The sequence below is a fragment of the Salmo trutta genome, unplaced genomic scaffold, assembly GCF_901001165.1.
Source record: "Salmo trutta unplaced genomic scaffold, fSalTru1.1, whole genome shotgun sequence".
Lineage (NCBI taxonomy): Eukaryota > Metazoa > Chordata > Actinopteri > Salmoniformes > Salmonidae > Salmo > Salmo trutta.
In genome coordinates, this window is record NW_021822521.1 from 67,501 (window position 1) to 83,527 (window position 16,027).

At 43.9% G+C, this 16,027-nt stretch overlaps 1 protein-coding gene across 1 annotated transcript in view; it reads right to left on the bottom strand.

The window, feature by feature from the left end:
- Positions 1–16,027, bottom strand: part of mtbp (MDM2 binding protein) — a 50,060-nt gene that overhangs the window by 33,122 nt on the left and 911 nt on the right. Inside the window, exons 4-9 of the mRNA XM_029744083.1 lie at positions 15,357–15,499; positions 14,679–14,737; positions 13,738–13,882; positions 13,453–13,567; positions 7,968–8,090; positions 195–289 (exon numbers count right to left, since the gene is read on the bottom strand). Coding sequence (XP_029599943.1) covers positions 195–289; positions 7,968–8,090; positions 13,453–13,567; positions 13,738–13,882; positions 14,679–14,737; positions 15,357–15,499 — 680 coding nt within the window. The remainder of the gene's footprint in view (positions 1–194; positions 290–7,967; positions 8,091–13,452; positions 13,568–13,737; positions 13,883–14,678; positions 14,738–15,356; positions 15,500–16,027) is intronic.

Consider the following 16,027-nt stretch of genomic DNA (forward strand, 5'->3'; position numbering starts at 1 on the left):
AAATAAATGACCATATCTGCAGCCTGACTTTCAGCGTGACTGTCTAGCAGTTCACATACAACTGTTGGTAACATTCTGGAAAGTCCCTTCCCTTAAAACCAGCTATGTGGTTAAATATCTCCAGTTTCTAGATCTGAGAGGAACAGTTTATCTGAGATGTGGACACCTCAGTCATCAGCTGATGTGAAGGATACAGGTGAAACTCTGTGCTGGAGCGGAGGAAGCTGGGAATATCTGACACTGTCACCAACTGAACCAGGTCTAGAACAGACTGGAAGTAATGGAACACCTGGAGAAAGAGGGGAGGAGATGAAGGGAGAAAAGAGAGAGAGAGAGAAAGAAGGGAGGAGATGAAGGGAGAAGAGAGAGCGAGAGAGGGGAGGAGATGAAGGGAGAAAAGAGAGAGAGAGAGGGGAGGAGATGAAGGGAGAAAAGCGAGAGAGAGGGGAGGAGATGAAGGGAGAAAAGAGAGAGAGAGAGGGGAGGAGATGAAGGGAGAAAAGCGAGAGAGAGGGGAGGAGATGAAGGGAGAAAAGAGAGAGAGAGAGGGGAGGAGATGAAGGGAGAAAAGCGAGAGAGAGAGAGGAGGAGAAGAAGGGAGATAAGAGAGAGAGAGAGGGGAGGAGATGAAGGGAGAAAAGCGAGAGAGAGAGGAGGAGAAGAAGGGAGAAAAGAGAGAGAGAGAGGGGAGGAGATGAAGGGAGAAAAGCGAGAGAGAGGGGAGGAGATGAAGGGAGAAAAGAGAGAGAGAGAGGGGAGGAGATGAAGGGAGAAAAGCGAGAGAGAGGGGAGGAGATGAAGGGAGAAAAGAGAGAGAGAGAGGGGAGGAGATGAAGGGAGAAAAGCGAGAGAGAGAGGAGGAGAAGAAGGGAGAAAAGAGAGAGAGAGAGGTGAGGAGGTGAAGGGAGAAAAGAGAGAGAGAAAGAGGGGAGGAGCAGAAGGGAGAAAAGAGAGAGAGAGGGGAGGAGATGAAGGGAGAAAAGCGAGAGAGAGGGGAGGAGATGAAGGGAGAAAAGAGAGAGAGAGAGGGGAGGAGATGAAGGGAGAAAAGCGAGAGAGAGAGGAGGAGAAGAAGGGAGAAAAGAGAGAGAGAGAGGTGAGGAGGTGAAGGGAGAAAAGAGAGAGAGAGAAAGAGGGGAGGAGCAGAAGGGAGAAAAGAGAGAGAGAGAAAGAGGGGGTTAGAAAGAAGGAGGTGAAAGGACACAGAACAGCATGACAAAGATGATGGACACATACACACAACACAAGCTTTAGATTTAAATATTACCGTAAAGCTGATATTATACACACAACACAAGCTTTAGATTTAAATATTACCGTAAAGCTGATATTATACACACAACACAAGCTTTAGATTTAAATATTACCACTTGATAATATTGCTCCTACACCTGCATTGCTTGCTGTTTGGGGTTTTAGGCTGGGTTTCTGTAGAGCACTTTGAGATATCAGCTGATGTAAGAAGGGCTATATAAATACATTTGATTTGATTTGATAGGGGCGGGAGGTAGCCTAGTGGTTAGAGCGTTGGACTAGTAACCGGAAGGTTGCAAGATCGAATCCCCGAGCTGACAAGGTAAAAATCTGTTGTTCTGCCACTGAACAAGGCAGTTAACCCACTGTTCCTAGGCCATCATTGTAAATAAGAATTTGTTCTTAACTGACTTACCTAGTTAAAGGTTAAATCGGAAGCTGTTATGCTGATATTTAGTTGGCATGTTTCAATACTTTCATTGACCTCTAACTTTACAGCAATGTCAGCTTTGTTCAACGACTGTATCAGGTAATATCAGACTGTGTGCAGCTCGGCCAGTTTAATAAGTAGCTGGCATAGCTTTCACCCTATCAGCTCCCCCCCCCTCCAGAGCTCTGGCCCAGGATTAGCTCCAAATCCCATTTCCCAAACAAGGGACAGAGACAGCTCCTTCACAGGTCACCGTAAACATATAGAATTCCATCGATGCAAAGGCTGCTTTCTGCTTTTCTCCTCAACCTCAGCCCTGCAAACTAAGAGTAGAAAATACCTAAATACTTTCATTAATAGCAACTCCAAGTAGGCCTAAAGCTAAGCTTCCTGAAAGTGCAGTAATGCATCTGCTTTAGGATGAGTCACATCTAAATACAGACATGGAGTTACAGCTGGCATGAGAGTTACAGCTGGCCTGGCCTGGCCTGGGAGTTACAGCTGGCCTGGCCTGGCCTGGGAGTTACAGCTGGCCTGGCCTGGGAGTTACAGCTGGCCTGGCCTGGCCTGGCCTGGGAGTTACAGCTGGCCTGGCCTGGGAGTTACAGCTGGCCTGGCCTGGCCTGGGAGTTACAGCTGGCCTGGCCTGGCCTGGGAGTTACAGCTGGCCTGGCCTGGCCTGGGAGTTACAGCTGGCCTGGCCTGGCCTGGCCTGGGAGTTACAGCTGGCCTGGCCTGGCCTGGCCTGGGAGTTACAGCTGGCCTGGCCTGGCCTGGCCTGGGAGTTACAGCTGGCCTGGCCTGGGAGTTACAGCTGGCCTGGCCTGGGAGTTACAGCTGGCCTGGCCTGGGAGTTCACACAGGTTCTCTGGTGGGAATTGTCAGGAGCGAGGGGAGGCAAGAGGGGATTGGACATATGGTCCTGGGTTCTTTGAGAGGTGAATTCTTCATAGAGGGTGCAGTCAGGCCAGGCCCACTGACTACTATAGAGCCTATACATACAGTACACCACACACACACACCATATCCCCTATCCACACAGTACACTACACACACCATATCCCCTATCCACACAGTACACTACACACACACACACCATATCCCCTATCCACACAGTACATTACATACACCATATCCCCTATCCACACAGTACACTACACACACCATATCCCCTATCCACACAGTACACCACACACACCATATCCCCTATCCACACAGTACACTACACACACCATATCCCCTATCCACACAGTACACTACACACACCATATCCCCTATCCACACAGTACACTACACACACCATATCCCCTATCCACACAGTACACTACACACATCATATCCCCTATATAGTGCACTACTCAGACACCCTATTCCCTACAGTACACTACACACACCATATGCCCTATATAGTACACTACACACACCATATGCCCTATATAGTGCACTACTCAGACACCCTATTCCCTACAGTACACTACACACACCATATGCCATATATAGTACACTACACACACCATATGCCCTATACAGTACACTACACACACCATATGCCCTATATAGTACACTACACACACCATATGCCATATATAGTACACTACACACACCATATGCCCTATATAGTGCACTACTCAGACACCCTATCCCCTACAGTACACTACACACACCATATGCCCTATATAGTACACTACACACACCATATGCCCTATATAGTACACTACACACACCATATGCCCTATACAGTACACTACACATACCATATGCCCTATACAGTACACTACACACACCATATGCCCTATATAGTACACTACACACACCATATGCCCTATATAGTACACTACACACACCATATGCCCTATACAGTACACTACACATACCATATGCCCTATACAGTACACTACACACACCATATGCCCTATATAGTACACTACACACACCATATGCCCTATATAGTACACTACACACACCATATGCCCTATATAGTGCACTACCTTGAACATCCTCCACCACAACACCCACCTCTCTCCTTTAGTTCCACAGAGACAACAGATGGTTAGTCATGGTCTCAACAACACCATAAACACAGATCAGCACAATCACTTTTACTACAATCACACTCTCCCAGAACAACAATAATAATAATAATCATAGATACTGCCTGGCATGGAACTAAAAGGAATTTACCGACACTAGCTAATCAATATGGGTGTTATAAATCAGCTGGGTGTACCACAAGTAAACAGTCCAAGAGTTGAATAACTGAGCGTGTGTGTGTGTCCGTCGCTACATAGAACAGCCATGATTCATCTTTAGTGGAAAAGTCATTAGAGCAACACTCTGATTTTTATGGCAGCAGAGCCTGGAGAGGAGAGACAGCAACATGGACAGTAACTGAGCTCACTCCCTCGCTCTCTTTCTCCCTCTCTGTCATTCGCTCTGTTTCTCTCTGTTTCTCCCTCTCTCTCTGACAGAAACACCTACCGTGTTAGATGGCTGAAGCTAAATATTTTATTTGTATTTTATTAAGCAGTGTTTTATTGAAAAAGTGTGATTAATGGATGTCTGAACACCTTTAGGGCTCTGTAGGAGCGTAAGTTTGAGTCTGCTTTTAACCCCTAAAACAACTGATAGTATTAAAAGCTGTGTAAAAACACATGTGTTTACATAGCAGTGTCTCAGTGAGAAAAGATGCTTACTCTGGTGGACAGTGAGTCAGTAGCTGGTAGAACTGGAAGGTTGGAGGTAGGGTAGGACAGTGAGTCAGTAGCTGGTAGAACTGGAAGGTTGGCGGTAGGGTAGGACAGTGAGTCAGTAGCTGGTAGAACTGGAAGATTGGAGGTAGGGTAGGACAGTGAGTCAGTAGTAGACAGAACTGGAAGGTTGGAGGTAGGGTAGGACAGTGAGTCAGTAGCAGACAGAACTGGAAGATTGGAGGTAGGGTAGGACAGTGAGTCAGTAGCTGGTAGAACTGGAAGGGTGGAGGTAGGGTAGGACAGTGAGTCAGTAGCTGGTAGAACTGGAAGGTTGGCGGTAGGGTAGGACAGTGAGTCAGTAGCTGGTAGAACTGGAAGGTTGGCGGTAGGGTAGGACAGTGGGTCAGTAGCTGGTAGAACTGGAAGGGTGGAGGTAGGGTAGGACAGTGAGTCAGTAGCTGGTAGAACTGGAAGGTTGGCGGTAGGGTAGGACAGTGAGTCAGTAGCTGGTAGAACTGGAAGGTTGGCGGTAGGGTAGGACAGTGAGTCAGTAGCTGGTAGAACTGGAAGATTGGAGGTAGGGTAGGACAGTGAGTCAGTAGCAGACAGAACTGGAAGGTTGGAGTTAGGGTGGGATAGTGAGTCAGTAGCAGACAGAACTGGAAGGTTGGAGGTAGGGTAGGACAGTGAGTCAGTAGCTGGTAGAACTGGAAGGTTGGCGGTAGGGTAGGACAGTGAGTCAGTAGCTGGTAGAACTGGAAGGTTGGAGGTAGGGTAGAACAGTGAGTCAGTAGCTGGTAGAACTGGAAGGTTGGAGGTAGGGTAGGACAGTGAGTCAGTAGCTGGTAGAACTGGAAGGTTGGAGGTAGGGTAGAACAGTGAGTCAGTAGCTGGTAGAACTGGAAGGTTGGAGGTAGGGTAGGACAGTGAGTCAGTAGCTGGTAGAACGGGAAGGTTGGAGGTAGGGTAGGACAGTGAGTCAGTAGCTGGTAGAACTGGAAGGTTGGAGGTAGGGTAGGACAGTGAGTCAGTAGCAGACAGAACTGGAAGGTGTGATAAGGGATAAGATTGGGTAGGATAGGATAAGGTGGGGCAGGACAGGGTAGATTAGGATTAGAGGTCGACCGATTAATCGGAATGGCCGATTAATTGGGGCCGATTTCACGTTTTCATAACAATCGGAAATCAGTATTTTTGGACGCCGATTTGGCAGATTTTGTAAAAAAATGTTTAGACCTTTATTTAACTAGGCAAGTCAGTTAAGAACACATTCTTACTTTCAATGATGGCCTAGGAACGGTGGGTTAACTGCCTTGTTCAGGGGCAGAACGACAGATTTTTACCTTGTCAGCTCAGGGATTCAATCTTGCAACCTTACGGTTAACTAGTCCAACGCTCTAACCACCTGCTTTACATTGCACTCCACGAGGAGCCTGCCTGTTACGCAAATGCAGTAAGAAGCCAAGGTAAGTTGCTAGCTAGCATTAAACTTATCTTATAAAAAACAATCAATCAATCATAATCACTAATTAACTACACATGGTTGATGATATTACTAGTTTATCTAGCCTGTCCTGCGTTGCATATAATCGCTTAGATACACGTTGCTCAAACCATAAACATCAATGCCTTTCTTAAAATCAATACACAAGTATATATTTTTAAACCTGCATATTTAGTTAATATTGCCTGCTAACATGAATTTCTTTTAACTAGGGAAAATGTGTCACTTCTCTTGCAAACAGAGTCAGGGTATATGCAGCAGTTTGGGCCACCTGGCTCGTTGCGAACTGTGAAGACTATTTCTTCCTAACAAAGACAGCCAACTTCGCCAAACGGGGGATGATTTAACAAAAGCGCATTTGCGAAAAAAGCACAATCGTTGCACGACTGCTCCTAACCATAAACATCAATGCCTTTCTTAAAATCAATACACAGAAGTATATATTTTTAAACCTGCATATTTAGCTAAAAGAAATCCAGGTTAGCAGAAAATATTAACCAGGTGAAATTGTGTCATTTTGCGTTCATTGCACGCAGAGTCAGGGTATATGCAACAGTTTGGGCCGCCTGGCTCGTCGCGAACTAATTTTCCAGAATTTTACGTAATTATGACATAACATTGAAGGTTGTGCAATGTAACAGGAATATTTAGACTTAGGGATGCAACACATTAGATAAAATACGGAACGGTTCCATATTACACTGACAGGAAAAACGTTTTGTTTTCGATATGATAGTTTCCAGATTCGACCATATTAATGACCTAAGGCTCGTATTTCTGTGTGTTTATTATACTATAATTAAGTCTATGATTTGATAGAGCAGTCTGACTGAGCGGTGGTAGGCACCAGCAGGCTCGTAAGCATTCACTCAAACAGCACTTTTGTGCGTTTGCCAGCTGCCCTTCGCAATGCATTGCGCTGTTTATGACTTCAAGCCTGTCAACTCCCAAGATTAGGGTGGTGTAACCGATGTGAAATGGCTAGCTAGTTAGCGGGGTGCGCGCTAATAGCGTTTCAAACGTCACTCGCTCTGAGACTTGGAGTAGTTGTTTCCCTTGCTCTGCATGGGTAACGCTGCTTCGAGGGTGGCTGTTGTCGATGTGTTCCTGGTTCGAGCCCAGGTAGGAGCGAGGAGAGGAACGGAAGCTATACTGTTACACTGGCAATACTAAAGTGCCTGTAAGAACATCCAATAGTCAAAGGTATATGAAATACAAATCGTACAGAGAGAAATAGTCCTATAATTCCTATAATAACTACAACCTAAAACTTCTTACCTGGGAATATTGAAGACTCATGTTAAAAGGAACCACCAGCTTTCATATGTTCTCATGTTCTGAGCAAGGAACTTAAACGTTAGCTTTTTTACATGGCACATATTGCACTTTTACTTTCTTCTCAACACTTTGTTTTTGCATTATTTAAACCAAATTAAACATGTTTCATTATTTATTTGAGGCTAAATTGATTTTATTGATGTATTATATTAAGTTAAAATAAGTGTTCATTCAGTATTGTTGTAATTGTCATTATTATAAATAAAAAAAATTACAAAAAATATATATATATATTTTTTTTAAAGTCGGCCGATTAATCGGTATCGGCGTTGAAAAAAATCATAATCGGTCGACCTCTAATTAGGATGGGATAAGGTGGGGTAGGATAGGGTGGAGTAGGATGGGATAAGGTGGGATAGGATAAGGTGGGGTAGAATAGGATAGATAGGGTAGGGTAGGGTGGTATATGATACGGTGGGGTAGGATTGGCAGGGTAGGATAAGATATGGTGGGGTAGGATAAGATAATGTGGGGTAAGATCGGGTGGGGTAGGATAAGATAAGGTGGGGTAGGATAGGATAGGGTGGGGTAGGATAGGGTGGGGTAGGATATGATGAGGTGGGGTAGGATAGGGTGGAGTAGGATGGGATAAGGTGGGGTAGTATCGGGTGGGGTAGGATAAGATATGGTGGGGTAGGATAGGATAGGATAAGGTGGGGTAGGATAAGGTGGGGTAGAATAGGATAGATAGGGTAGGGTGGGGTAGTATATAGGGTAGAGAAGGATAAGGTGGGGGGGTAGGACTACTCACCTCCGAGTGTAGGTTGTGGTCAGAGTTGTTATGGGATCCTGGATCAGAAGGCAGCAGGCTGTACCATGTCTCTCTATCCTGGGCTCTGAGGGAGAAGCCTTCAAACCTCACCTCAGAGGCAAACTGTTAGACAGCGCAGGAGAGAAATCAATAGGACAGCATCGTTAGGGAACTCAAACTGGGTTTCCATTTTAGAAAAGAGATTTCCCAAGACAGCCTGTACTCACTGTAATCAATGTCTAGGGTCTGTTTTAGTGAGGTCCCGGGGGGATTCCCAAGACATTTTAAGAGAGTTTAAGCTAATTTACTGCATTTCTATACAATAAAAAAAAAAAAAAAAATGCTATTTTGGAGAACAGTAAAAATTACACCAGCCTTTATCACATTGGTTATGGTGAGCGATTAGTGCTTTCTGAGGTCGGTTCAGTTTCATTACAAAAACAATTAGTAGTTTATTTTGTTAAACCTGCACTATGCAACCTGTGGGTTGAATGCTGGAACACAGAATAAAACAATTCATAAAATTACCATGATGGTAGTGACACCCATTAATGATTCACATTTCTTTAATAAAATACTTCAGTTGTCTATATTACATTTGCTTTCTTTGATGACTTTATAATTTCATTCCGTCATCATCTCATCTCTATAGAGCTGCTACCTATGCTGTCTGCCAAAATCCATATCTTATTAGTTCTTCAGAGTAAATAAGGCATACTTGTATGACTGCTGAATACCAACTATCAATCACTTAGATCATGTATTTTCAGGTAGAGATTCCTTCGAAGTAACTTCCCTCCATCTCTCTCGATCGCACGTTCTTCTGTATCTTCTCTTCCACTCCACGTCTTGCACCACACAGACCGGACAAGTAGGCGAGCAATGGATTATGGTCATTGTAGTTAATTACTATGTTGTTTTCTGTGCTAAATTATGTAGAATATTGGCCTGTTGGTAACTACAACTCCCTACTACATCACACAGTTGGGCTTGATCAGATTTATCTCTAGAGAAACTGAGCATTGAGCTCACCAAAAAAAATACAAAAAATGGAATTCAAATAATTGAACAGATATTTGTATTATGTAGTTCTGTCCTTGAGCTGTTGTCTATTAATGTTCTGTATTATGTTTCATGTTCTGTGGAACCCAGGAAGAGGAGCTGCTGCTTTCTCAACAGCTAACGGGGATCCTAATAAAATACTGAATATGAAAAATATTGATCCAATCAGTTGTTTAAAAAACGAAAAACAAGATACATTTCATACACCTAACCTATTAGCTATACAACTAGCCACTACACATTACCTCACATTAACTCAGCACCAGGATTAAAAACTATCATTTAATACAGACATAGGAATCTGTTAGCAGAAAAAGTATTTTATTAACAAAAAGGTAAACAAATATATTTGCTTTACAGAACTTTTTTGTTGTTGCAGTTTTACAGCTAATTTCCTGCAATTCTACACATTTTGCCATGGGGTGGGGAGACATTCTTTTCCATTTTAAAGCACATTTTCTGCAAGTGTACACATTTTGCCATGACTTATGCCATGTTAACATGATTTTTGAGTAAGATTGACTAACAAAATCAAATGGGGGCTCCCTGGAGGTCAGGGCCCCTGGGTACCTTCCATATGTGCCTAGTGGATAATTCAGCAAAGATTACTACAAGTTTAGATAACTGGCTAGACTAAAAAATGTGTTACCTTTTTAACTGATATGGGCTAATTGAGTGAATGTCAGTGAGTGACATAAAACATAACAACTTCTGATGCACTACCAAGTTAAGAAATTGCACCTTGTGTATTCTACTATTCTAACTCTCAACAATATATCTAGACCCCGACTGAGTTCCTTAAAAAAAAAAAGAATACTTTTTTGTCAACGTCCTATGGAAAACCCTAATTACACTGTTACAGCTGAGCTGACGTCTTCTGAAGGATGGAAAGGGGAAAGGTCAACTCTAGAGAGGAAGTTGTGTTGTAAAGTTGCACATCTAAAATGTGTGATCTTGACTTGGCAAAAATACACTCTAATCAAACGAACATTACATTTTTACATTTTACATTTTAGTCATTTAGCAGACGCTCTTATCCAGAGCGACTTACAGTAGTGAATACATACATTTCATGCATTTCTTTTTTTTCTTCTTTTTTTTTTGTACTGGCCCCCCATGGGAATTGAACCCACAACCCTGGTGTTGCACACACCATGCTCTACCAACTGAGCCACATTAAAAAGGCTAAATTCACAAACACGTCTATCAACTCTCATTGAGTACCAGCAGTACCAAGACGGAGGATCTACAATCAATAACGGCTGAGTCATAAGAGCAGCGGTGGAGACTGGGGTTTGGGTTCAGGGCCAGGAACAGCAGGTTCTCATGCCCCCCTGTGTGCCAGTCAGGGGGCTGGGTGAAGAGGTTAGTAACCCTGGCAGTGGTCCAGTGTGCCAGCCAGGGGGCTGTGGATTTGCAGTGACCCTTAACCTCTGTCTCCAGGCCCAGCAAGGCCTCCAGAGAGAAGAGCCCTTCATTACAGCCCTAGGCTTGGCACACACTGAGCACCCTGACCCACACATGACCCCTATACATTCTCTCAGGGCAGCATAATCTACAGTGCATTCAGAAAGTATTCAGGCCACTTCCCTTTTGTTACTTAGCCTATTCCCCCTCAGGAGACTGAAAAGATTTGGCATGGGTCCTCAGATCCTCAAACGGTTCTAGAGCTGCACCATCGAGAGCATCCTGACTGGTTGCATCACTGCTTGGTATGGCAACTGCTCGGCCTACGACCGCAAGGCAGGGTAGCAGGGTAGCCTTGTGGTTAGAGCGTTGAACTAGTAACCGAAAGGTTGCAAGTTCAAATCCACCAGCTGACAAGGTAAAAATCTGTCTTTCTGCCCCTGAACAGGCAGTTAACCCACTGTTCCTAGGCCGTCATTGTAAATAAGAATTTGTTCTTAACTGACTTGCCTAGTTAAATGAAGGTAAAATAAAAACTACAGAGGGTAGTGCGTATGGCCCAGTACATCCCTGGGGCCAAGCTTCTTGCCATCCAGGACCTCTATACCAGGCGGTGTCAGAGGAAGGCCCTAAAAATGGTCAAAGACTCCAGCCACCCTAGTCAGACTGTTCTCTCTGCTACCGCACGGCAAGCGGTACCGGAGCACCAAGTCTAGGTCCAAGAGGCTTCTAAACAGCTTCTACCCCCAAGACCCCTGAACATCTAATCAAATGGCTACCCAGACTATTTGCATTGCCCCCCCGCCCCTCTTTTACACTGCTGCTACTCTGTTATTATCTACGCATAGTCACTTTAACTCTACCTACATGTACATATTTCCTCGACTAACCGGAGCCCCCGCACATTGACTCTGTACCGTAACACCCTGTATATAGCCTCCACATTGACTCTGTACCGTAACACCCTGTATATAGCCTCCACATTGACTCTGTACCGGTACCCCCTGTATATAGCCTCCACATTGACTCTGTACCGGTACCCCCTGTATATAGCCTCCACATTGACTCTGTACCGTAACACCCTGTATATAGCCTCCACATTGACTCTGTACCGTAACACCCTGTATATAGCCTCCACATTGACTCTGTACCGTAACACCCTGTATATAGCCTCCACATTGACTCTGTACCGTAACACCCTGTATATAGCCTCCACATTGACTCTGTACCGGTACCCCCTGTGTATAGCCTCGCTATTGTTATTTTACTGCTGCTTTTTAATTATTTGTTACTTTTATTTCTTATTCTTTTTCTTTTCTTTTTTTAAAATTCTTAAAACTGATTTGTTGGTTAGGGGCTTGTAAGTAAGCATTTCACTCTAAGGTCTACTACACCTGTTGTATTCGGCGCATGTGACAAATAAAATTGATTTGATTTATTCTAAAATGAATGAAATAAAAAAAATCTCAATCTACACATAATACCCCATAATGACAAAGCAAAAACAGTTTAGAAATGTTAGCAAATGTATTAAATATAAAAAACAGAAATACCTTATTTACATAAGTATTCCGACCCTTTCCTATGAGACTTGAAATTGAGCTCAGGTGCATCCTGTTTCCATTGATCATCCTTGCAATGTTTCTACAACTTGATTGGAGCCCACCTGTGGTAAATTCAATTGATTGGACATGATTTAGAAAGGCACACACCTGTCTATATAAGGTCCCACAGTTGACAGTGCATGTCAGAGCAAAAACCAAGCCATGAGGTCAAAGGAATTGTCCGTAGAGCTAACGAGACAGGATTGTGTTGAGGCACCGATCTGGGGAAGGATACCAAACAATTTCTGCAGCATTGAAGGTCCCCAAGAACACAGTGGCCTCCATCATTCTTAAATGGAAGAAGTTTGGAACCGCCAAGACTCATCCTAGAGCTGGATGCCTGGCCAAACTAGGCAATCGGGGAAAAGGGCCTTGGTCAAAGAGGTGACCAAGAACCCGATGGTCACTCTGACAGCGCTCCAGAGTTCCTCTGTGGAAGCCACTCCTCAGTAAAAGGCACATGAAAGCCCGCATGGAGTTTGCCAAAAGGCACCTAAAGACTCTCAGACCATGAGAAACAAGATTCTCTGGTCTGATGAAACCAAGATTGAACTCCTTAGCCTGAATGCCAAGTGTCACATTTGGAGGAAACCTGGCACCATCCCTACGGTGAAGCATAGTGGTGGCAGCATCATGCTGTGGGGATGTTTTTCAGCAGCAGGGACTGTCAAGACTAGTCAGGATCAAGGGAAAGATGAACGGACCAAAGTACAGAGAGATCCTTGATGAAAACCTGCTCCAGAGCGCTCAGCACCTCAAACTGGGACGAAGGTTCACCTTCGACCCTATGTACACAGCCAAGACAACGCAGGAGTGGCTTCCGGACAAATCTCTGAATGTCCTTGAATGGCCCAGCCAGAGCCCGGACTTGAACCCGATCAAACATCACTGGAGAGACCTGAAAATAGCTGTGCAGTGACACTCCCCATCCATCTTGACAGAGCTTGAGAGGCTCTGCAGAGAACAATGGGAGAAACTCCACAAATATAGGTGTACCAAGCTTGTAGCGTCATACCCAAGAAGACGCAAGGCTGTAATCGCTGCCTAAGATGCTTCAACAAAGTACTGAGTAAAGGGTCTGAATACTTATCTAAATGTGATATTTCTTTTATTGTTAATACATTTGCAAAAACATCTAAACCTGTTTTTGCTTTGTCATTATGGGGTATTGTGTGTAGATAGAAGGGGGAAAAACTATATAATCAATTTTAGAATAAGGCTGTAAACGTAACAAAATGTAGAAAAAGTAAATACTTTCGGAATGGACCCCACATCATAGTGTAATACTTCAAATACACCCACTTTCCTTTCGCATTGCTGATTTACTAACATACACCCCCTAGTGGTCAAGTATATGGATACAACAGTCAAAATACTTGTATAAACCATTCTGACTGACTAAATAATCTTACCTTTTTCTCTCTGATGAGAACACCTCCTCTCCATAACTCCCTCTCATCAATACAGGTCATGATGCTTCTGGGATCTACTACTCTGGCTGACAGGTTGGAGGCTGGCTTCTGCCACCTGGAGGAACAAGTAAAGGAGGATAGACATCAGTTTATCTATGTATTTAGCCATTCAACAACTCTATGCTGCCCTCTAGTGGTAAAATGGAGATCACACAGGTACAACTGCTGGGAGGATTCCAGTGTCAAGCGGACTCATCATTTTGTATAATGGTTCTTTGTCCTTACCCAGCTTGGTGTTCAGTCACTATGGTCATCTTGGCTGAGTGCCATGTCTGCATGTGTTTCAACGAGCCAATCACAGGGAGGAAGTCCTTCAGCTTAGGAGCTTCTTCAGCAAAACCCAGAAATATCACATCTAGCAGAGCTTTTCCTGGAGAAGAAACAGAGTCAGCCATAAAACACCTAGTAAACTGACACAAATATTACATCTAGGAGAAACAGAGTCAACCATAAAACACCTAGTACACTGACACAATATCACATCTAGCAGAGCTTTTCCTGGAGGAGAAACAGAGTCAGCCATAAAACACCTAGTAAACTGACACAAATATTACATCTAAGAGAAACAGAGGGGAACAGTCAGCCATAAAACACCTAGTAAACTGACACAAATATTACATCTAGGAGAAACAGAGGGGAACAGTCAGCCATAAAACACCTAGTACACTGACACAAATATTACATCTAAGAGAAACAGAGGGGAACAGTCAGCCATAAAACACCTAGTAAACTGACAAATATTATTACATCTAGGAGAAACAGAGGGGAACAGTCAGCCATAAAACACCTAGTAAACTGACAAATATTATTACATCTAGGAGAAACAGAGGGGAACAGTCAGCCATAAAACACCTAGTAAACTGACACAAATATTACATCTAGGAGAAACAGAGGGGAACAGTCAGCCATAAAACACCTAGTAAACTGACAAATATTATTACATCTAGGAGAAACAGAGGGGAACAGTCAGCCATAAAACACCTAGTAAACTAACACAAATATCAGATCTAGCAGAGCTTTTCCTGGGAGAGAAACAGAGTCAGCTATAAAACACAACACAAGCCCAGGGATGTAGGTAATATAGAGAACTCCTGGATAAGATACATGAATATAGAGGACTCTTTCTCGGTCTGGCCAAATGAACCAAGGTGAATGGAGTGAGTTACCTGGAGGGGGAAGCTTGTCTGATAACTGATGTAGTCCCTCTGCTGCCTCTTCATACAACCTGCAGTCATCCCAAATCAGAACTTTATTCATACAACTATTCATTTATTCACCACTGACAGGGCACGACATTTCAATACAGCCAGGAAATGGGATATTTACAAGTTCTAGAACATCTCAGAGGAAATATGGTAAACGTTTGTAAGTTTGCTTAAACACTGCAGAAGTAGTATTAAAGAAGAGCACAGAGCTGGGATGTGCAACAGAATTAAAACAGGGCTCTATGCTGACATGTTTTACAAGGAGCACATGTGCTCCTTAGTTGAAACATTTAGGAGCACAAAAATAAAATATTTGAGAAAGAGTGTTTTAATGATAAGAAATGACAAAACGTTTTTGGTGTGTTCTATGCTAAATCAAGCACAATGTACCCTCAAATATTTGAGTCACTTAGGCGAGACAACAATGTTCAGCTGGCCCTTTATGGGGTGGGAGGTTGCCGTGGTAACGGTGAAACTCGCATGTCTGACTGAGACTGAATCTCCGGTCACTTCGTACTTATACATTTTACTCGCACATGTGCTCATACTTGACTTTTGCAGTTCGGCCACACATCTATTTTTAGTTGTAAATGTAAGTCCAATGGTGGCGCTGTAGAGCCCTGTGAATATCACTCATACTGTGTCTGCTGTGGGTCAGGCTGGTCAGTCTTCTCCTCCTGGTCATCCAGAGCACTGAGACAGGCCTCCATAGTGCTGGGGCTTTCCTCCTGGTCATCGTTCTTCTGACAACTACCCAGCTCCTCCCACTCTGTACTGCAGAACTACAACCAGAAACAGGAAGGATGGCAGTCAGTCAATGTGGTCAATAGGTGATGACAGTCAGCCAATAGGTGATGACAGTCACCCAATAGGTGATGACAGTCAGTCAATAGGTGATGACAGTCAGTCAATGTGGTCAATAGGTGATGACAGTCAGCCAATGTGGTCAATAGGTGATGACAGTCACCCAATCGGTGATGACAGTCAGTCAATGTGGTCAATAGGTGATGACAGTCAGCCAATGTGGTCAATAGGTGATGACAGTCACCCAATGTGGTCAATAGGTGATGACAGCAACCCAATCGGTGATGACAGTCACCCAATAGGTGATGACAGTCACCCAATAGGTGATGACAGTCACCCAATAGGTGATGACAGTCACCCAATAGGTGATGACAGTTAGTCAATGTGGTCAATAGGTGATGACAGTCAGTCAATAGGTGATGACAGTCAGCCAATGTGGCCAATAGGTGATGACAGTCACCCAATAGGTCATGACAGTCAGTCAATGTGGTCAATAGGTGATGACA